Below are 23,862 nucleotides of genomic sequence, written 5' to 3'. Positions count from 1 at the left end.
TGCCGGAGGTCCCCAGGAAGTGCTGGACCTCAGAAAGCCACCCGTATTTAAATATTTAAAGCGTCAGTATCGGCGCTTAGTGCAGAGTCAAGACTACATATCTTCCAGCACGCAATGATAATGTTACATTGTTCAGACGTTGAGTTGTAGTTCAGTAGTCAGGCTTTGGGACAGTAGTGACACCAGGAAGTCAGGGCTGAGTGAAATGGTGTCAGTACATTGAGGAAGTCCTTCCTATGGGTATCTTCAGTAAGTAATTTTACAGACTTCTAGATGGATCTGGTTATTAGGAGCGGGATAGAACTTATGGAAATTCAATATAGTTGTTGACCATAGATACTCATTCACTGAGGGCCTGCAAGGTTTACTTTGTAATGTTGTAATCTAAGTGGCTAAAGAAGATATATCAGGACAGAAATATGGGAAACGCCATTCCGCTTATTTTTTTTTTTTTAAAGGTTTTGATCTAGAACAAGCACATCTGGCATGAGGACGTCCGGTATTCATGATTTTCCCAAGCCAGGTATTCACCAAAGGGTGAAAGAGGGATAAGAAGGCCGGTCCTGGAACATTCACCTTCAAAAACTAGGTATCAATGGCGTCCCTATGTTTCTTGTCAGAGTGCATTTTCCACAAACATTTATATCACAGCATTGACCTCAACAAGTTTCCATTCTGGGTTCTCCTTAGATTTGTTATTGTGGTTAATATGGAGATTTTCTGCTTAGCCTCCAGGAAGTACCAAAACTTTTAAGTAAAGAGTGGCCTGGGAATCAGTGGTAGCAGGAGGAACTTGGAGGTAGCTGAATATGTGTAGATGGTATGTGCAAAAATCTGTGTTTGGGTTAACTTTGCTTTAAGGACAACAGTGAAGGAGTGGAAACTGCCCAGAGGCTGCTGCAGATAGGAGCCTTTGTTTTACACCGGATTCATTTTAACGGGCTACCCAACGGCAACTAAAAAGTGCACCACAATGCACTTCTATCAGCAAGGTATGTAAGGGTGCCATTTAAAATGAATGGCACCACATCGCACCATGTGACAGCCATTGCTGCACGATGCCACAACACAGTAGTGTGAATGGGCTTTACCAGAAAGAGCTGTGTGGAGGAAATGACACTGGGTGAGGGACAGGCTTACTGAAAAGGTGAAGCGTCACTATGTCATGTTGGTGTAACGTGGAAATCGCACACAATGCCAACAGTGAGCATAGCAACAAGACAGAAGGTGGTGATACTGTAACACAGGGATGGCCAAACTGCGGCCCTCCAGCTGGAGGTGGAACTACGAATCCCATAAGGGTTTGCAAGATTCTCACAGACATGACTCCCAGAGAGAGATGCTTCATGGGATTTGTTGTTTCACCACAGCTGGAGGGCCGGAGTTTGGCCATTCCTGCTGTAACACGAAGGTCTCTCCCAAGCAGAAATATTATGGCAGCCTGGCGTATCTACATGTGCTGTACGAGTACAAACTGCCAAGCTCAGTGGTTGCCTACAGAAGCTAAATGCGGCACATGAGAAATAAATCAAGCCTACTTTCCCCATGAAGCTATAAGATGCCCAGCATCGCCATCAGCGCAGAACTGGTAGAAACCAGTGGGGCATCATTCTACACTTCAGAGAAGTCTTATCAAAATTGGTTTTCATGTAGGAGTGGTGACCATAAAGCCAATTGTTCAGAGGGGGAAACAATCCAAATGAGAACACAAGGACTGGGGTGCAGAAAAATGGCAGCAGGTACTCAAGGTCAGTGAATCTCAACCCGTGTAACCTCAGGACCCACATTTGTCCAGTCACACCGCATGAGAAAGCATGTCAGGAGGTACAGCGCGTTCCGATGCAGGTGATTGAACTGTGGGCGGGAGGTGTGCGTTTGGGGTGCCAAACAAATGCCAAAGCACCTTCCGCATCAGAAAGTGCAGTAGATGTGATTGCGTGGTACAGTGCATTAAATCGTATGGGAATGTGTGATTAACACACTGTACTAGTGTGAACGGCCCTCAAAAACACTGAGCGACACAATCTCACAGATACATTCTCACACACTCTCACACACAATCTAACATTTTTTCAGGTCCACCCAGTCTCCCTAATTTACCAGAACTGGAGTGGATCCTCAGCCTGGGGTCCAGTGTGAGCGGCTGTGCTGTGATGGAGCTCCATCCATAGGTGCATTGCTTGTACAGCTCACTTGTGCACCCTGCCTTCAGAATGCAGCTGATCACAGGACGGACATCAAAGTCGCTTTATTCCACTTCAAGGTTCACAATGAAATCTCCTGTGGTGGGTTATGGAATTCCGTGCTGGGCAGAAGCATCAGAAATGATAGAACAGGATGTATTCCCATGACCAGTGTCTCCTCCAGGACAATGGCTAGTGAATGTACATATATGACAGGCGCAATTTATAACAATGAACCACAAGTTTGTCAAAAAATATTTTATTTGGATATTGAATCAAGCTGATCAATTTGTGATGAAAATACCCGAAACATAAAATATGTTAAACAAAAAACAAACGATTGCAGCATCAACTGAGGAAACATTGAGAAGACAGTTTGTTTTTAATGAACCCCAAGTCCAAAAGGGTATTAGCATTATTTCCTTCACGATACCCCCAAAGAAGCCCTCCCACGCAAAAAAAAACCAAAACATCAGTTTCTTGCAAAATCTAAATTGAATACAATGAAACTCGCTGTTACAACAATTCATAGAATTTTTCTGTATTCTCCTGAGAGGAACTGTCCATTGGCATCACCGAAGGCCTTCAGTTTAAGTGCACGAGTATCTCTCAGGTTTAAAAAGAGGCCATTATCAAAGTCCGCCAGTGTTCCAGATGAACAGATGACCACCAGCGGTAAAAGTTCCCCCAAGAAGAGGTATGATGTAACAATACAAGAGGGAGGTTTGAGTGTCACTTCACAGTTCGTCTTTGTCAAACTCATCAAGATCTACATCGCTGAGATCAATGTCGTCCTCCACAGGCAGCTAATAAAACAAAGCAAATTGAAGATCAGAATGGTTTCGTCATGAAGGGACCGCGTATTAAATGTGCAGCATAGCGTACGCCCATTACCAACTCCTGTCTTCCACTCAAAGTTTTCCGACATTCAACCTATAAACCGAAACTTTCCCTGTCCCATTTTAGTTGTTTGCTAAAAAAGTAATTTGTCCAGGAAGCTTGGAACTTCATACACTTCCTTATCCCTCTTAAAGGAAACCTGACAGACAAAACAGAGGCTGCCAGGCTGACCCTCTACTAAAGACACACAGGTTGTTCACTTTGCAGGGGACGTTTCCCCTAACTTTAGCGAATGAGTTGAAGCTCTGCTGACTTCCATCCTCCAATCATGTGCAAGCAAAAATACTCTTTATTTTCTTTACATGATTGGATATTCTTTGCAAAGTGGAATTTCTCCACATGCACTAAGCTAAGAGAAACCTCCCCTGCAAAGTGCAAATTGGCGTAGCAAAGTAACTAGTCTATTTGCTTTTAGTTAATTTAACTAGGGATGCACCGTTGCCGATATCAGGGCCGATACTACTCATACTTGTGAAAATGCCTCAATACTAAAACGCCAATACTGGAGATTTAGATTTTTAGACGGAGGCGGCTGCCTGAGGTCCCGTGCTTGCTGAGGGACCTCGGTAGCCTTCCTGTAAACCACGGCGCTCGTTTACAGTGCCACCCTCCGGATCCCTGCACAATCCACCTGGGAGCCCGCACGCCCCCCCCTGAGACTCTTCACAGCCCTCCTGAGATGCTCCACTGAAGACAGCAGGCAGGCATCCCGGAGCAGTACAGGGTATGCAGCTTCATATTATTCTGCATGGCTGGATAATGTATTTCTGGGATTTGTAGTCCCTCTACAGCTTGGATTCAGCGGCAGAACTACCAGCGTCGCAGCTGCAAACAGGCCCTGGCACTTCACCACTGTCCTAAAATCATAAGTCTGTATTGTTTTAGGAAAACTGTCACATGACACTAAAATATATATATAGAATAAACCTGCAGATACAGACTGCTGACTTTACTCCAACTTTCCTGATCTGCATGTTTTTCCCTACAGTGCTGGGGCTCAAACAATTGGAGTCAGCCAGATAGCAAGCGTTTTCAAAACAGGCACTGCCCAATATTTCATTTATGACAGGTTTTCTTTAAAGCCCATTTCCACCTTTGCTGAGGTATTTTTGAAAAAACATATGCCAGCAATGTACACGGGATGTACATGAAGCAGGCATATGCAGTTGTTTTATATGAACACAGAAACTTACATTTTTTGTTAGCTTTCCGTTTCATATATCCTCATGGAAATGGCCGCCTCTGTGCTTTGTAAGCAATGTGTGTATATTACAAGTGAGTCACCCCTCTCCCCCCCTATTTATTAGTATTCATAGTGCCAAAAAAGGTAAGACAGTTTGAGGGCCCCAGCATGGAGCATTGTGTTAGGGAATATCAATGTACAGATTGCGGGCAGTGAGTTAACAATACTGGTTCCCAAGCAAGGTTCCTGAAGTCACACTGGTAGAGCACCATCTTTGCCAGATAATAGGCCAGTAATGCCTTTATAGATAAGAATGTGTGACTATAGAAAGGACTGTACAGCAGAAATACATATGTATTATATCACAACTCAACGAACAGGTAGCTTTTGCTCTGACATGGTGGTAATTAGGGATGCACCGATGCCGGTATTTCGGTATCGAGTACCAATATTTTTTTCCGGTACTCGCCGATATCGAATACCGATACCGGAAGTCACATTCAGGAAGCCAGGCAGTGTGTAATGACTTGGCACCTGGCTTCCTGATTAGCCGGGAAGACGGGCGGCATTGTAAAAACTCACCAACGGCTTCCCGATGAGCAGGAAGCCGCCCCCATGCTTCTCGTCACTAGGTGACGAGAATGCATGGAGCCGGCCTTCTGGCCAATCAGGAAGCCGGGCGTCGTGTAATGACGCGGCACCCAGCTTCCTGACTGGCCGGGAAGCCGGCTCCATGCTTTCTCGTCACGAGGTGTCGAGGGAGCATGAAGCTGGTTTGCCGGCCAATCAGAAAGCCGGGCGCCGCGTCATTACAAGGCGCCCGGCTTCCCGATTGGTCGGGAAGCTGGGAAATCAGGAAGCTGGGCAGGGAGTCATTACACGTCCAATACTAGTATCGGTGCATCTCTAGTAGTAATATACTTGTCTTGGAAAGGGGTAACATGTCTAATGAAATGTAAGCATTGATTACAGATACATGTAGAATGGTGTAATTGCACTAAGCGGACATCTTACCTCTCCATCCTTGCCATCCCAAGGCTCAACTGTATTGATCTTGGGGAGTGTACTGCCAGCAACAGGTGATGTAGAACCCCGGCCAAATGAAAGCTCCCTGAGACAAAAAGAGACGACAGCGATTAAAGTGTTAAAAGTGGTTTCCATTGTCATTGGATAATAGATTTATATGCTGAATAGCAATGTGGCCGGCTGGCTTAAAGGGCAACTCCTGAAAAGCATTTTCCAATAGGTTAAGTAAGCAATGAGTACAGAAAGACTAGAAGAGGAATGGCCATGACCACATCCTTACCGTAGGAACTCATTAATGCCCTGCTCGCTGAAGGAGCCTTTCAAGAGCGCAAACTTCATCTTTCGAGCATTCACAGCAGCCATGGCTGGGTAACCAAATCCACCGATACCAAGAGCAGTCTCCATATCCAGCTGGGACCCGGCCTCTGCCCACAGCCATCTGCAAACAGTAGGAAATAAGGTAAGACAAATGAGCTAAATTAATTCAAATCTCACTTAATAACTGGCCACCATAAAATACTTGGTATCTATATATATTTCGTAATGGATACTATGAGACAGTAATGTATAACCATACAGGTTATGGTGAGAAGGGAATAAAGCAATCAAAAAGCCCTCCAACCAAATCAGTGTGTAGCACAGTAACTTCTTCTCAGAACAGAAGGTGTTCACATATCTAATTCCAACAAATATCTCAAAAACACAAGGGTTATTCCTCATATCAGGACAGGGGGCGGAGCCATGCAAATCACTGCTTTATGCCGTCAGCCAGATGCACATCCAGAAGCAATGGTGTATAGTACAAATATATCCCAATAACATAAAGCCATTTATTCCAAGCTACATACAGCTGTTTCAGGCTTTTTGGACATCAGTGCAGTGTATGGGGACCATGGCTTCTACGGAGTAGGCCTCGAGACCCACCAGGACAGTATAGCCATACAGGTTATGGTAAGAAGAGACTAAATGCGATTCAAAAGTCCTCCAACCAAATCAGTGTGCAGCACAGTAAAGCCTTCTTAGATCCGATGGTATTCACAAGTCTCATCCCATCACATTCCAAAAATGTTCCTCACTTCAGGATCGTGGTTGGAGCCATCTCCTGATACTAGTTGATAGCATGCCACACTGTTCACCTGGTACAGCCATTTTGCCCTGTGAATAGCCTGATGACTGGGAGGTCTACTGGGTATTAGACGATAACCAAATGTTAAATGATGGGGGGGACCATCTCATATGATACAAACCCATTTTAACATTTAAAAGGTAACAAGCTATGCCAACTTCTTACCCCCACATCTTTTTCTTGTACTTGTCAGCCATTTTGAGCATAATTTCCAAATAGGAGTTTCTTCCTGCAGCACCTGCAATAACATCACAATTAAGTTAAAGAAAGGGAAATCACATTCTGGAAAAGAAAAAAGGGAAGACGAAGATGAAGAAAAAGGAAGAACATCCCATTGATAATCTAATTCTACACTGGTCATCTTTTGGGACCCACATTCAATCATGAGTGCCTCAGCTGATGCCATGCTGTCATGTGGTCCCCATTCAAGCCAACGGGACACGGCTTGCAAATAAGACTGATGTGGTTACAGTACAGCAAACTTTCCATATAGTAATAATTATACAGATACTAATGCTTCAAAGAGTCATTGCCAAGAACTCTCTTTACTTCCTACAGCCCGCACTGAAAATCTAACCTGAACCTCAAAAGGTGTAGAAATTGGCCATAGTTGGTGGTTATGGTGTAATACAGACGGCTCTGTATACTACAGGTAGTGCACATTACATTGTAGACACCATGTCAGTTTAATATTAGGAAGGGCTTTATTTGTTTAAATGTAGACAGCATTGGGAGAGCAGGATGGTGAACTGAACCGAGACCTCCAGCTGGACTATTATCTCCAACTAATATGTAATAAAGAAGTTTGCCTCAAATTACAGAGCTATTTTAATACGAGAATGAATGTTATGAAGTTACCTGTGTCAAGGATGTGAGGTAACACGGCGATAACACAGAGCTGGTGTTCCTCACATGTCTTCTTCACAATGTCCTCATTCAGGATCTGAAAAAAACATATACAAAATCATTACTTCTGCTGAAGACACCCAAATCAACAAACAATGTCAACATAACACTTTAACTTCTTCATGACAGGAGACGTACACTGTACGTCCCGCCACGAAGTGCCTATATGACTGGCCATGTACACTGTATGTGACCAGTTATTTTAGGCTCTGTACTGCTGGTAACTGCTGATTCTCAGCGGTTACCACTCATTAATGAATGCCTCAGTATTAAGGCATAAATTAATGAAATAGTTAAGCTTATGTAAAAGCTCCTTTCTTTCATTAATGAAAGAATGAAGCCGTAACATACAAAATATGGGATCGCTAAATAGCGATCCGGTATTTGACAGCTAAAGAAAGCAGAGTGAGTCACCTCTCGCTATTCGTTTTGACAGCTCCACAGACTGACCCTATGTCTATGAAGCTGTGTGATACATTTCAGGCACAATGTTACAATGTATCCCTGTGCCTGAAATGTATCACTTCTGATCGTCTGAGCACGATCAGAAATCTTTATTGAGATCCGATACTGACATGCTGTCAGGATCAGTCTCTAAGGTTATTATTAGCTGTTCCTAAGTTTGGAGCAGCCTAATAATAACCAAAAATTTAAAAAGTTAATTTATCAAGCAGTCATAGTGACTGCTTGATATAAACTGACAAACAAAAGTGTAAAAAAAAATGAATAATAAAAATTATATATAAATATTATTTTTTATACTATAAATTCTAAAAAAATTCTAAAAAATAATAAAAACTTGTGAAAAAGTGTTTTCGTTACCTTTTTTCCTCATTTTTTAAATATTTTATTCGAACTAAGTGTGGCGTTAGGTACACGTTTGATATAATTATATAGCCCTATCTGTCCTCTAAAAAAACAATATATATGTGTGGGTACATTTTGTAAGAAAGTATATTACAGCTGTGGAAGAATCACACAGCAAAAATAGAAAAAAAGTGTGTCATTTACGAACAGACACTGAAAACAAACTCAGTCATGAAGGGGTTAAACAGTAAAAATGGCAAAAGTTCGGCCATTAAAAAGGACAACCAATACACGTGCAATGATGGCTAACTGGGGAAAAGGCGGGATATAATAGATTACACTTACCTCCAAGATCTCGGGAGGTGGTGCGTTCTCAGAGAATAAGTCAAGAGCGCGAGCAACAATATCAGCCTTTGTCCGTCCTCCATCATAGTCAACAGGCTCCTCGCCTTTCTGGAAGACTTTTATTGTAGGGAAGCCTCGGATCTACAAGGGCAGAATATAAAACCAAGAAGAGTTATCAGAATTGCAGGAAGCAGGGTGACGTGTTGCCCCAACTTCCGGTGTGGTCAGCAGTACAGGAAGTAAAGAGAAATCTAGGAGTATAGACACCATTTACAGAAACATAAAGGATAGAACCTCTATCAGTTGACATAAATATCCTTTTAAAAATGTTAATTACTGACAGGTTGACTTTTCATGCTAACCAGGAACCCGGAGATCATTGAACTTGATCAAGGTTTGATGTAGAATTCATTAATAAAACTAGACATCCTATTTTGTGCAATACTCACCCCATATCGACTGGCTAGACCCTGGTGGACGGTGGCATCAACTGCACCCAGCTTAACTTTCCCTTTGGTTTGTTCAGCAACCTCCGTGGCAGCAGCTGCCCATTCTGGTTCCAAGCTGGAGTACAAATGAAAAGGATGGCAAGGAATTTTAAAAAACGGCAGTAAATTAAAATAAATAAATAAATCCTATTAAGAACTCTGCTAATGGCCACATGACACAAATACCAAGGTAATTTCAGGAAAATAGGTGTCCTTTGTGTGTAGGCAACTTGGCCATCAGTGGCGAGTGTGGGCACAGGCAACTTGGCCATCAGTGGCGAGTGTGGGCACAGGCAACTTGGCCATCAGTGGCGAGTGTGGGCACAGGCAACTTGGCCATCAGTGGCGAGTGTGGGCACAGGCAACTTGGCCATCAGTGGCGAGTGTGGGCACAGGCAACTTGGCCATCAGTGGCGAGTGTGGGCACAGGCAACATGTCCTGGCCATCAATGGTGGGGATGAGCACAGGTAACATATCTAGCCATCAGTGGCAAGGACAGGCTCTTACAACATGTTCTGGCCATTGGTATTGGGGGGCAGGCCTAAACAACATTTCATGGCCATCAATTGTGGCGACATGCATAGACAACAAGTCTTAGTCCATTGCATAAGGCAACAACCTTTGAGGGGACAACACGAATTATCAAAATGTACAAACTAAAATGCTTCCTTTATCATGTTTATCTTTTTTGTCTGGACATTTGTGGCTAAATTCAGTAAGGGAACTGTAGGGGGTGCAGGGGATGCTGAGAGAAGTCAGAAGTCGCTCTATAGTTCAGTAAACATGAACTTCTCTCTTTCTCTTGTTCAGTGGCATGTACAATTGATAAGTAGCACAGCACATTGTGGTAGCAGTTTAAAAAAAAAAAGAAAAAAAAGACACAATGAGCGGAATGTGTATAAAAGGACGTAGTCATTCAGTTGTGCCAGGGGCAGCTAAATACAGCTCTGGTCAGTAATGGCGGCAGGCACAGACCACACGTCCTACTGACTCTCAATAGGCTTAGAAATGCACAGACAACACATTGAGGCTGATTTACTAAAGGAGTTCAGACTCTTCACTGGATATACTGTTGCAGTGTTAGCTTTTAACAACCAATTGTGTGCAGATATAATAAAAAGGAATTTGCTTTTGATCGGATTGGATAGTTGAAGTGAAACTTTATTTCAATTTATTGGACAATGTTTAAAGAAACTGCAGCGCTTTTGAAAAAAACAGCAGACACTTCCACCTGCTGACTTTATAGCATAATATAATATTAAATATGCAATATTTAAAGCCCCATTGAAGCCAAAAACTTAAAAAAGGGGTGAAGCTTGTGACATTGTAGTACAGGTTTCAATTGGTACAATGGTTGTTGCTGCAAATCCATGGTACACGCACATAGGTATTGCTGCTACCGGTGTGGGAGCGGCTAGGTCCAAACAGCAGGCCAGGACGTCAGCACTACACTGCACCAATCAGCAATGCCGGATTAGGAGAGCTGATTGATAAGTTTTTAGTTCTGACCATAATAAAGAAAGAAAATATGTACAAAACCACTACAAGGTCTCTTTTATAGGCAAGATCATTGCAACATGAGAACTAAAAAAGGTATGGAGGTACTTACTTTTTACAGTGTCCACACCAAGGGGCAAAGAACTCAACGAGCCAAACATCATTACTGTTCAATACTTGTCGATCAAAATTGTCATCCGTTAGTTCAATTACGTCTTTCTTTCCACCACTGCCACCGGTATACTTCTGATAAAGAAAAAAGCCAATTGAAGCGTTCATTTACAAGTATACACTATACAAAGCAAACATGGCTGCCATTGCAGTAGTATTATGGTTAATCAAGTATTGGCACATACAATGTCATCCATTTTATGGGAGAGGCCAGAAGAGACGGATGCAGCCTACCAGTTCAGTGGCATTACAACAGACCTTGTGCCAAAGTGATGTGACAAGTTCCTAGCAAGATATGAAGAGAAAAGGTTTAGTGCACTCCTTACCGGACAACCCCGAATATGAGGAATGGTGCTTGGAATGACCGCGGATGGCGGCGCCAATTGCAGTCAATATAGAGATGTCCCCAGCACATCTTCAAGGATAGTCAATTGTGAACTTATTCAAAAACTTATGTCAAATACACAAGCGCTTTCGGGACCACACAGGATCCCTTCATCAGGCAGAGCAGTGTGGTGCCGAAAGCGCTCGTGTATTTGATATAAGTTTTGAATAAATTCACTATTGACTATCCTTGTAGGAGTCTGGTGTGCTGGTGACATCTCTATATTGTCAAGTTCCTAGCAAGATCACAAGCAGAATACTAAATATCTGTCTCCCTGGGTATAGACAGGAAACTTTCAAATTTGGCTAGTCATTTGGCTATAATAACTGGTATAGTACTGGACTGTACATGTACCCAAAAGGAGGTCTACAATAGGGCTTATTCGGGTGAAAGCCAATGATCCCCTAGTATGTTCCAGATTGTGGGAGGAAACTGCAGAGTAAACCCAAATAAAAATAGAGAATGCGTATAAACTAGGGATGCACCGATACTAGTATCCGTATCGGTGCTGATACTGAGTATTTGGCCGGGTACTCATACTCGCCCACCAGGGGAGCATGGAGCTGGCTTCTTGGCCAATCAGGAAGCCGGGGGCGGGTAATGACTCGCCCCCCAGCTTCCCGATTGGCCGGGAAGCTGGCCCCCTCGTCACCAGCTTCCCTAATGGAACTTCTGTTATCGGCAAGTACCGGAAAAAAAAATAAATACTGTACTCTATACCAAAAAACATTATAGGTGCATCCCTAATATAAACTCAAAAGCAGACATGTCAGGGTAGGGGAATGAACATAGGAAACCAGGTAACAGGAATATAATTATTTGCCCCCTGCTGCCCACATGTTTGGGAGAAGGAAACGGCTCAAATAAAAAAACAAACCAGAGTAAATCAGGAAGATCACCAATTTAGAAGGGTTTCCAAAGAGTCGCTAACATGTACATACACTATATACACACATACATTATACAAAGCACGAGATGAATTGGTCTCGCTGAACTCCAACCAAAAATACCTAACTACATCTGGTATACATACAGGTATTTGGTTTACTTTGCCAAAAACATTTGCAATTTGGTTCAGCCACCCTGATGACCCCGCCACACTGACAAATGGATGACCTAAACTTTCCTTATATATAAACAATACAGTCTAGTCCCCTATATACACTCCAGCCTGCTGAGTGGACAATAGAAAAACAGCATCACGCCACCTGGATCATCCCCATGCTTCTCCCTCCTGAAAGCAAACTTAGTCTGATAGTCTAAGATTTGGATGTACATTGGATTAAGGAAGCTCATAAATTCGCAGTATTTAAATTTTTTTCATAAAACACTTTTTCATATTTTCCTGGAATTTGTAGGTATTTTCCGGACGTACATTTCTGAGAAAGTTAGTACAGCCTACTACCCATTTGTTCTTCGGTAAAGACCTTCCTTTTTGTTTATTCAAACGAATGTATGGTATTTTTTCATATATTTTATGTATTAAGATCAGTGCTAAAAAAATATTACATTTTTTGTAGGGATGTTCAGATACCAAGTACAGATACTTTTCCAGCTAGAAGACTACACTAGAAAAAAATTCAAAAGTTAGGAGGCAGCTTTAATTTGTAAGGAGCACACGGAGCTCCCGGGATTTGTACATCTCCGTTTAATAGTAGGATTTTGCTTTTATAAAACATATATAAAAAAGGGATGCACGGATACCATTTTTCAAGTACAAGTACTGATACTTGTCAAAGTACTCACTGATACAAGTACTGATACATTTTTGTTTATTGTCATGTGACAGTTTTTCTAAAACAATACAGACTTAATGATTTCAGGACAATGGTGGAGCTCCAGAGCCAAGCTGCAACCTCTGCAACCCTGGTAGTTCTCGTGAAACTGCCAAGTATCGGCACTGGTATTTGAACATCCCTAATTTTTTTCATGGATGTTTCATACCACTCCTACAACATTATGTAAAAGTTCAGCCTGGAAATCCCTATTGTACCCCCCTAAATATAAACAGGCAACCTGGCTTAGCTCAACTTCAATCACTTCACCAAATTTATATTTGCATTAAATCAGTATCAGCAAATTTTCTGCTGAATAACGATGCCAAAATAAGCCGGGTATGCCTTGTTTGGTTTATTATGGAAATCTGTCTCATTGAATTACATATGATCAGTTGACTATGTTGTAGACCTCGTCTAGGCCTAACTTGAAGCCTGGTAGCAGCTACAAGTAGCAGGCAAAAATCTCAAACATAATTTAGCAATATAATCCTTAAAATAAAGAAGATGTTCAAGATGTTCAAAAAAGCTGGTTCATTATACAGTTCCACCATGATGCTTTTTTTGGGAACTGGATTATCTACTACTTAACTGAGCACTATCTACTGCTTCTGGCACAAGATGAAAAACCTAGAAGACTGTGCATATAACAAGTAATGGTGGACGATGGGTCCAGTTGTATTAAGGATGGGTACAGTTGTATTAAGGATGAAGAACATCTGGCCCTTTAACATTGGATGCAGTCGGTTAGCTCCAACTGTAACTTGTATTCCCTCAGCTCAATAATGCGTGATGAAGAAGTTGTACACAATGTCCCAGCTGTTTAAAAGGTGCTGTAAATATGAAGAACCTCAGGGAATGAGTCAACAGTGGTCATATTAATTTCTGGCATCTCATCATGCACTTTCAGGAACTAATGTTTCATACTAAAAATATTGTTAACGTATTTACAAGGCAAACTTGAGTCCATCTTCAGACATCAGATATTCTTCTATATGCTGAATTATTGTTTTAAGAAAACGGATTTTCCTCTGGAAATTATGTTGCGTTATTGGAACAGTTTTACTTCAATGAGAGAAGACCCATCAGAACACAGACAGGAAAGGTCGACCAGATATGCAACAGTGAGCAGCAAGAACAGTTCTAGAAGAAACCATCATATCTTGACATCTAGAAGAGACGTTGTGTAGGCAACTAGCAACGATACTTCAGTCCTTCCCAAGATGCTCCACATACAAGCCAATGACAAATGTAATAAAAAGGAATTTAATTTAGTGTTACATTGTTAATTGAGTACATGGCATGGAATGCCAGTGTATATCAGGTTTTATTTCTGGACCAAGATGTTTGGGCGTAAACCCTTTTAGAGAGACAACATTCCAGGACAGTGACCATATGTCAAGCAAGTTGCAGGCTCTTAGTCACAACAGGGGAGCGAGTAAAATTGGACTTATGTGCAATGCTACATGCTTTGTCCTACATAAGCGTGCATATGCTTTTTGTGGGATGTCACTGTAGCAAAAATATGTAAGGCTGGTTGCCCCCTATGGTCCTGGAGTTTTACAGGGATCTTCAGTGGAAAGTGCATCTCTTCTGCATCAACAAGTCACTGTTACCAAAAGACAACTGAACCTTGTGATAACACCTATGTAACAAATATAAAAGCTCTTTCAGTGTAATCTTCAGGAAGAAATGCAGATAATGTTTTGGAAACCGAATGACAAGATTCTTTGTTTCAAGGAAATAAAAGCAAATCAGAATAGAAATGAGATACTCCGGAGGCTTTCCAAGCAGAATCCTTGTATGAATAAGAAAGTTGTACTGATGCCATCATGTTGCCCTCAAATGATGGGATTTATTTTTTACTAGGATTGAAATTCCATTCCGTTCTCCCTATTTAACCTGCTGCTCATTAGAATGTACCAAATTCAGATAACTGAGGATCGAAGAACATGAACACTCCTTGTTGTATAGTCTTTCATGTTATGGATGAGAAAGTTTAACCAAAGAACATGAACACTCCTTGTTGTGTAGTCTTTCATGTTATGGATGAGAAAGTTTAACCAATGTAACCGAGGACGTGGAATCATTTGACAAGTCCAGAATTGGGGAGTTAAAAGGGGACAAGCAAAACACCATAGATAGGGAAATCCACAGAGTCCTTGAGTAACCTAGTAGTTAGGCAAGACCAAAGCCAAACACTCCTCCTCATGGTATTCAATACCGATGATTGAAAGCCCTTACTATATTTTTTTTTATCGCTTCGGTCATTAACTGTGACAAGTTACTTCCTAGTTCTGAGAACTGGGAAGGTGCTGGTGAATTTTATATGGCCTTATGCCTGCGAATAGTAGAGTATACGTTTTGTCTTCCAGGTCTTCAAAAGAGTGGAATGTATCATTGTTAGAGGCAGAATGTCCCATACATTTTCCATTGGGGGGGGCTAGATTTAGGGTTGTGAAGAGAAATTGTCACCATAAGCCACATGAGCTTGTCCAATTACCATGACAAGTGTAGCTGGCTAGACTATACCCATTATTGCAGCAATTCAAAGAAAAGGACTCACTACACCATTCAAGAACGCTTGCAAAGAACACAATTTATGCTTTAAATAGGTCATTAAAATACAGCATAAGCAAAAGGGATACTAGCCAAATGGCTGCCAGAAAAAGTGTAGCACACTACTTAAATAATAGATTGAAGAAAACTTTGACGTCAGAAGTCCTCTCTGTTGAAGAAAGGTGGAGTCAAAGTCTGGAATCGTTTTGATTGCTATTTTATAGAACAGGAACTGCAAAAGAACCCGACAAAATTCCAGGTACTCCAAGGAAGACGACCGATTTCCAAATCCACGGGCCATCACATCACAATTAATGCCGATAACCGTTTTATGCCTTGTTGGCATTGCCGTTGGATGGGTGAGTGTCGCGCTCTTCGCGCCGCTTTGGCTTCCTGCCATTTCGAGAATTCTGGCGCTTACTTCCCTGCTGTAGAACAACAGCCCCATCACAGAAACGGAGCAAATGAGAGAGACAAAAATGTGATCATCCTCCCAAACAAACTAGGTACAAAAGGACTTCACATTAGGAGGCATGGCGGCTTTTGTTAAACAGTAAATACAAATAAAGTTGATCCATCCCAACATTTTAGATTTACATAAAACTATACAACTTCTTGTCTGCACTTACAATCTCTAGTTTGAACATACCAGGGACCATGGCAAGACATGCATTGCATAGTCCTGAGGAACATTAAGGGAAAAGGGAATTCTATTTGTTGAATCGTCCGTTGATATTAACACTAATCTGCTGCAAATAGCAGCTCAAAGAAACATTTAAAGGAGGTATATGATCACCTTGTATAAAACATATAAATGGTTCAGATTTGCAAAGTTGTCATCGTTACGGTCATTACAAAAGACAAGGGGATACTCTGCACCTGGAGGAAGGGAGATTTAACCTCTGTTTCAGAATGCACAAAATATTGTTTGCTTTAATAGAGATAACTTTGCAGATTGTTTATAAAAAGGAGGCATCTGATTGTCTTATGGGGTCAGGAAGGATTTGTCTCTGTTGGAGCATATGTTACAAAGGTTGTTAGCATTCCTCTGTGTGGGTTTAGAATTCTGGAGGGTGCAAGGTTTTAAGTTTACTTTTATGTTCTGGTTGGACTTAAAAAGGACAAGTGTTTTATTTTTCTTCAACTTAATTAAAAAAAACAAAATTACTACAGCATCTAGAACATATGGGGAGGGGCACATTTACGACCGACATTAACACACAATACTGTGAAAGTGAATCTATACGATTATCTCCAGTTCTGTTGAGAGAAAATACAACATCTTCAGATTTATATTCTTTGCAAGGATTTTTAGTAAACTACTCTAGGTTTTAAACTTATTTGGTCTGTAGATACCACGAGTGCCAGCAAAAGAAACGTGAGCACCTACATCTTAAAGAAAGTGGGCAACAGTATTGTGAAAGAATCCGAAGATCCAGCGTAAAATTGTCATGAAACCTGCAGGCTGACTATTAGGGATCTACCACCATCTTTATATTTTCTCTGCATGTCTCTAGGCCTGCCTTTCTTAAACAGGGTGTCATCCAAAATAGGGTGACCAGATGCATCAAGGCCAGGGGTGCTGCCTGGGAGTGCTTTGCATTGGTTGCCAGGAGAAGGCGTGCAGTTATTAGCCCCTGGCTCTTCATGACATCAGCTCCAGCTGCAAATTGGTGCAGATATTATGTAATCCACCTTCCCCGCCTCCAGGGTTGTGTAGTTGGAGGTGAAGAGGTAAAGGAAATGCTGCCTTGCCTCTTCTGAACTAGGGAAGGGTGGGGTGGGGGGTGGTTTACATGGGACAAGGGCAAGCAAGGTTGACATACAGCTGTGGCCAGGCCCTGGGGCCCCATGTGCTGCCTGTGTGTGGACCCTTGGAGGTTATCCTGGGTCATAGCAGATAATCTACATGCTAGTAAATTTCACAGCTGCAAATGAGAGATTAACACATTTTAAAGACACCAATGTGAGGTTGTTTACTACTGTATTTACTGACACTATCGTGCGGTCGACCAGGGATGCAGGAAGGAGGCCCTCGTACCCCAGCAACTGGGTGTTGCAACAGGGGGTGCTCTTCCCAGGTTGAGGACATGTGGTCTGGTAATGTCCGGAGGGGGAGGGGAGGTGTGGGTGCATGTTCACTGCCCGGCCCTTCCTCCCGCTCTTTCTTGGCCAGCCAGGCTGCATGCATGGGTAATGATATTGTTTTTTTTCCCCCTACAGTGTTATTGGTTGCTGTGGTGCACTTTAGACTGGGGGATGCCTCAACATTTTGCATACTTTTAAAGGGAGCAGTCACTGAAAAAAAAGGTGGATAAACGTGGGAGTTAAAGTTATGAAGGAACCTGAAGTCTAAAAAGGTGCCCATACACCTATCGATCATTTGGAAATTGCCTTACATACGATAAACGATCAGTTGATGGGAACCCAACGATTATTTTTACTATACTCCTGGATGAATTTCCTCGATCGGTCAGCCTGGAAAACTTTTTTTTTTTAACGATTCAAAAAATCGCAACATGAACACTGCACATGCGCAAACAAAAATCCGTTCTGTTGACCAATGAAATGCGGTCAGTTAGTATTGCTAACGAAGGATTGTTGAAACGACATTGGTCCGTGCTCGATGGGCTATGCAAGCGAAAAACAAACAAGGGTCTGATGACGGCACGGAAAAAATACATCTAACAATAAATCAGAGTGTATGGCCAGCCAAACAGTTGGTGCTCTGCAAACTGCCCAACCGCAAGATAACACACACTGGGCGAGATTCAATAAAGCATTTGAGACTTTTCTAACATTATCGCTGTATTAGAAAGTGCTGCGCCAAATTCATGAAACCCATGTGAAAGTTTTCTTGCGGCTTCTGAATAAGACCTCTTGTATTATGGAATAAAATTGTCGCTGGCGTAACTATTGTACTGCTGACAAAATTCTGTACGAGGAAATTCTTCAACAAATTCATATGCAGCTTACAGACAGTTATATGAATCGTCACAATTTGCACCATTTGTTGCACAGGTGGGAGAGGGATTGCTAATAAGTGTCTTCAACCCTCTTTGTGAATTCCAGGGACTATGTTTAGTTCACACAGCAATAACACAAGGATTTCCAAATTTCTCATTAGACTAGCTGAAAAGACGTCACTTTTGTCTATTACGATCCCTATCGTGATGTGTTCGCTTTCTGAATTACGTTTATTATCTCCTGTTCAACCATAACAGAGGAGAACCTAATTAAGTTCTCTGATTTGGTACCTTGTGGTCTGTCAAAAGTGTTTTGTTAAAACCTTTCGATGTTGGAAAGCTCATACTCTCCGCTTGTTGTGTGGAGTGAGAAGTTGTATACAGTATATCCCAGCTATCGCTGAGGACTAAGAACCCTTCCATGTCATGCAAAGGAGCAGGAGGGGACAACACTGCGTTGCCTTAAATGCAGTGCAGTAAGGGAATGTTGTCATTCTAGGACAGTATGGGCACTTTCACACTAGCGCCCACTACAACGCTCCATTTCAGCGGGTGGGCTAGTGTGGTTTGACAGGTCTGGCTCTTTAGTGCATCATACCATTTAATTTTTTCTTTTTTTATGCAGTCAAAAACACATTTAAAGTGTCAGTCAACCCAAAATGTATTTCTCAGTTGAGGCTCCCAAATAAAATTTTCGGTTGCTCTGTGCTCTTCTTTTGCTGTAAAACCATCACACTGAATAGCAAATACCAGATGGTCCTGCCAGTAGCTGCAACGTCTTCAGTCTCAGTGGCAATTTCAAGTCAATTACAGTCCATAGGGACCCGATAAAGACACTCCTGAATGGCTCATGGGAAATGTGCTAAAGGGTCTACAGCAATACAGTGTACAGTGCTAGTAGTGGGGGCTGAACTACAGTGCTTGAAATATCGTGCAGATGCTCATACGTCAGCTGCATTTGGACCGCATCAGGTGGCAGCGTAGTTGTATTTGAAGATAAGTCACAAGGGATTGGAGAAGTGGCAGCCAGAAGCCAGGAGGGTAGCATATGTAAACTGCATATAATGGCACAGGACCTAATGAGCTGTGGCTTAGCCCCACCCACAAATTGGGGCATGTAGAAATAGCAGAAGTCACATGACCTACATAAAAAGGTATATATCCTACTTGGATCAGTGTGATTTAAGGACAGATCAGGTTTGTTAGTTTTCACAACCTATGGCAGGGATATAGAGGGGTACATTGACACTTGAAGGAATGTGAAGTTGCAATAGATTACATTCTTGTTATAGGATTTCTATATCCTTTGAGGATTGCTAAAAGCCCCATTCTTAGCAGACATAGTCAGAACTACTGAGGAGGTTCACCCACGTGTTTGGAAAGAACAATCAGCTCAGTGGTAGGACAAGGAAACAAATTGGAAGTAGTTAGTATTATACACTCTTCTTAATATTAAAAGGGAATCATTTCCTCCACTTCTTCTCCCACAGCCAAAACAGACTGGAAGCGTATTTGGTTTCTGCCTATCTTTGGAACGGTGTATTGTATGCAAAAAGGCGATATGTGAATTCTTACCAAATTCACATAATCCTGTATGTGTCCATAAAAGTGATAGAACATTCGATGTAGACACAGGTTCCAAATCACAATCTGAATAGGCAAACTACCCTTGTATGGAATTGTATTGTATCTGTATGGTCTCCCTTTATTTTGTAGAGTGCTGTACAAACTGTTGGGAGCAATATAGATCCTTTGTACTGATTAGAGGGAGGGTATTTATCACCTGGCTCTCCCTTTGATATTAGAACCCCTGTTTGCCCCTGACACAGGATGATGACGGCACATGTTTAACCACTTGCTGACCACGGTGTTGTACACCCCCCTTTCTGGCCAGGCCATTTTTCAGTATTCAGCGCTGCGGTACTTTGAATGACATTATTCTGTCATGCAACGCTGTACTGAAATTTTATATTATTTTTTGGGGACAGATAGAGCTTTCTTTTGGTGGTATTTAATCACCACTACGGTTTTTTTTAATTTTTACTATAGTAAAACAAACGGTTTCCCCTATATTAAATTATCAAAGATTATTACCCAATTTGTGGTAAAATATAAAAGACGGGGTCACGTCAGATAAATAAGACACCAAACCTTAAAATTGTGTGTGCCCGCAAAACAAAATTGGCCACAGGATGGGGGGGGGGGGGACTTAAAAATTTGGGGGTTTTTTTTATGAGACTTTTTTCTTCTACATTTTTTTTTTATACAATTGATGTTATTGCTATCACATAGGGGCAAACAATCCCCCTATGTGATAGCACAGGCACACTGACAGGTCCTCTTTAGGGAGACATTCACCAGCTTCTTCTCTGCCTGTAGCAGCCAGAGAACTGACAGCTGAATGGGGAAGTGATGTAATACACATCACTTCTGCATTCAGATGTCAGAGGAGATAAGCCAGGAGGAAGATGCTGATCTCCCTCACGTCTCCTGCTGACACCTGCCCAAGCCGGTCCTGGGACCACAGAGGAGACCGGGATGTAAGAGGTGGGTAATTGGCGGCGCTGCAGGAGTGAAGACGCACAGTGCAGGGCAGCACACACAAGCGATCGGACGGCTGTAGAGCTGCCGATTGTTTGTATATGTAACAGCCGTTACCGGCTGTTTACATCTTGCAGGTTTTTTTTCTGCTTGAGGGCTCATGCGAGCAGAAAAAAGAAAGCATTATATTTACGGCGCTCTGCTGATAGGAGCTTGCTGTCCATCTGTTTTTTTACAACGAGCGGGCCGACAAGTGGTTGAATAAATATTCACTGATAAAAGTTAAAATTAGAAAGTAAAATCAATGTTTGGATTGTGGAATAATCATGTATTTATGTTAGATTAGTCAGCCATAGTCTCCCACAGGAAGCACAATAGCGAAACCCGTCAGGACAAACTCCTTGAAACGCCAGCCAGTGAGAAAGACAATATTGATGGATCATAAGGAGTTGTGAAGACGAATAAAGGATTTATACTTGGTCTCATAATGGGTATATGTATGTAATATGGCTGCGCAACCAGGGCATAGGCTATATCTTGTTTTTAATATGCCTGTTCATTTTAAAGCTATTTCTACTTCACAATAAAAAATAGTTTTTTTACTAATATTCATGCAATGGGTATGACCCTCTTTATGCCCCATATTCTATTTGATGTGGTGCGGTTTGTACATATGTTATTACTGTAATGTAACGTTTACCTTGCAAGGCACCTATCAGTAACTTGTAAAGTCTGCATGAATACATCCCGGAAATGTCAATACATCACATACATATCAAAACACACGATTGGTATCATTTAAAAAGGATGCTCAGTTCTTTAGCCTTTCCTTTCGCTGAGATCACTCGAGTGCTGTGTTCTGAAACCAGAAGCAGCAGGGGGCTAGTCTGTGTGAATTCTACCACTAGCAGTCAAGGCTGCAAGCCCACAGGAATTAAAGTACATGCACCCAGGTGGGTTTGGAGCCAATTTCTAAATGCACCAGGAAGCATGTAGTGCTTTGTTTAGGCTGAATGCACATCTAGACGCTCAACAGCATCCAGGTGCATTCAGTCTTTCTGTGTTTACTCAAAACAATAGTTTTCTGTGGTCCTGGACTTATAAGCCGGCTTTCAAGTGGTTAAACATGTATGAAATGGCTAAGCCAGGAGTAGGCAAACTTGGCATTCCAGCTGAGTCGAGACTACAAACTTTATCATGCCTCTGGGAGTCATGCCTGTCTTTGGAGTGCCGAGGTTGCCCACCACTGGGCTATGCCTTGGAACATCTAAACATGAGAAAAAGTGATCTGGGACAAAGATAAACTTATCTGCTGGAGGTCCATGTGCATGGACTGAAGAGGCTGAAGCAGCTGGGTTATGATGAGATTTTTTTTACACTAAAAATAGTCAGACTGAAAGTTAGTATCAGCAGCAGCCAACAACGTAAAAGCTACTGAACAGACTCCAGGATGGATACATCTGTTCTTTGCCGTCAGGAGCAGATGCCGACTCTAGACGACACCTGATCTCCATACTTCCAGGGCAGTTACTCGGAAAGCAATAAAGCCATTGGTTTAGTAGGACAGCCACGAAATTAACATTTCAAATAAAAACCAGAGGTCAGCAATGGCAGCCTACATCAACATGTCGGCACAGGTTTACCAATAAGTAAAATAAATGACACCTAGCCAACTTAGAGAACTATGGGGCAACCTTTTTATCCCATAGTTCTCCCTCAAGGAAGGACATATACTAACCTCCTCCCGTGACCCAAAACTCAGTATATATATATCAAACTATTGCCCGCGATATACAGAGCGCCGCAGCCGGGACGGATTCCGACAATACTGTCGAGATACACCCAGCTGCGTGAGTGACAAGTTGGCTCTGCCTAGCTACAGGTGAAACTCGAATAATTAGAATATCATGCAAAAGTAATTGCAGTAAGTGCTGCAAAAGGGGCCCAAACCAAGTACTGAGTACATATGCATGCTTGTACTTTTCAGAGGTCCGATATTGTTCTATGTACAATCCTTGTTTTACTGATTGCATGTAATAATCTACTTTTTTGAGGTTGTGGATTTGGGGTTCTTGGGGTTTTCATGAGCTGTAAGCCATAATCATCACAATTATGACAAATCACGGCTTGAACTATCTTGCTTTGCATGTAATGAGTCTATCTCATATATTAGTTTCACATTTTAAGTTGCATTAGTGAAATAAATGAACTTTGCACGATATTCTAATTATTCGAGTTTCACCTGTAGATCCAGAGTCAGCTGTGCCCGCCCGTTCCTCTAGTCAGCGTTGGAGGATCGGAGGGGGGAATCCCTGCGGGGAGCAGTGACTGATTGTCACCGCTCTCTGCAGAATATGATGATCGAGAAGTGAGCGAGCGACGGTATGCGTTCGTTCACTTCCCGATCTATAGAGCCGGCGTGACAGCTTCATTGTCACACATCGGCTCGAACTATGAGGATTTTCACTCACCTCATAGTACTTGTATAAAAAGTGAACAAGCTCTAACATGATTGTACTGCATACATAAATATGTAGAGTCTCCCTGCAGTATTTGATAGCACATTTTCACCATGCACAATAATCCCAATTGCACTTTTTTTTTTGCAAGAAATAGAAAAGAGAATGTTTAAAGGGAATGTATAGCATGTCACTGTTCTAAAGCCTTCCACTAAACCACCACAAATAAACTTTCTTTATGAAATGGACATCAATAGGAATAAAGCGTTACGGTTTATAGCAGACACAGTCTATACTAAAGAAATGACACGGTGAAGGATTGGGAATCATCAGTTTCTGGATGCCGGTTAGAACACATCTGAAAACCAGCCTCACCTTTTATTAAAGTGATACTCCAGGCAGATGGAAAAAAGAAGGGAGGGATTTATCCAATCAGCTTCTCTCTTTAGTTTGTTCAGTCAAGATTTGAAAATGAAAGAGAAGCCGATTGGTTGCCGTGCACAGCTGTTCCAGATTTGATAAATTCCCCTCACTGCCTTTATGA

General features: G+C 42.0%; 1 protein-coding gene across 4 annotated transcripts in view; it reads right to left on the bottom strand.

Annotated features, from left to right (window-relative positions):
* Positions 1-2,442: 2,442 nt before the first annotated feature.
* PDIA6 (protein disulfide isomerase family A member 6) overlaps positions 2,443-23,862 on the bottom strand; it is a 33,838-nt gene continuing 12,418 nt past the window's right edge. For 2 of the 4 annotated variants that reach the window (XM_018573539.1, XM_018573540.1), the window contains 8 exons: positions 10,575-10,705; positions 8,926-9,040; positions 8,477-8,617; positions 7,277-7,361; positions 6,584-6,656; positions 5,573-5,731; positions 5,281-5,377; positions 2,443-2,989 (listed from right to left, as the gene is read on the bottom strand). In XM_018573539.1, the coding sequence (XP_018429041.1) occupies positions 2,921-2,989; positions 5,281-5,377; positions 5,573-5,731; positions 6,584-6,656; positions 7,277-7,361; positions 8,477-8,617; positions 8,926-9,040; positions 10,575-10,705 (870 nt within the window). In that variant the 3' untranslated portion in view covers positions 2,443-2,920. Of the gene's footprint in view, positions 2,990-5,280; positions 5,378-5,572; positions 5,732-6,583; positions 6,657-7,276; positions 7,362-8,476; positions 8,618-8,925; positions 9,041-10,574; positions 10,709-23,862 lie in introns of all 4 variants that reach the window. The other 2 variants (XM_018573538.1, XM_018573537.1) reach the window with 2 other exon arrangements.

This window comes from Nanorana parkeri, unplaced genomic scaffold (assembly GCF_000935625.1).
Source record: "Nanorana parkeri isolate BGI_ZX_2015 unplaced genomic scaffold, ASM93562v1 scaffold2418, whole genome shotgun sequence".
NCBI lineage: Eukaryota > Metazoa > Chordata > Amphibia > Anura > Dicroglossidae > Nanorana > Nanorana parkeri.
The sequence above is the reverse complement of the archived record's forward strand: the minus strand, read 5'-3'. Positions and strand labels throughout refer to the sequence as shown.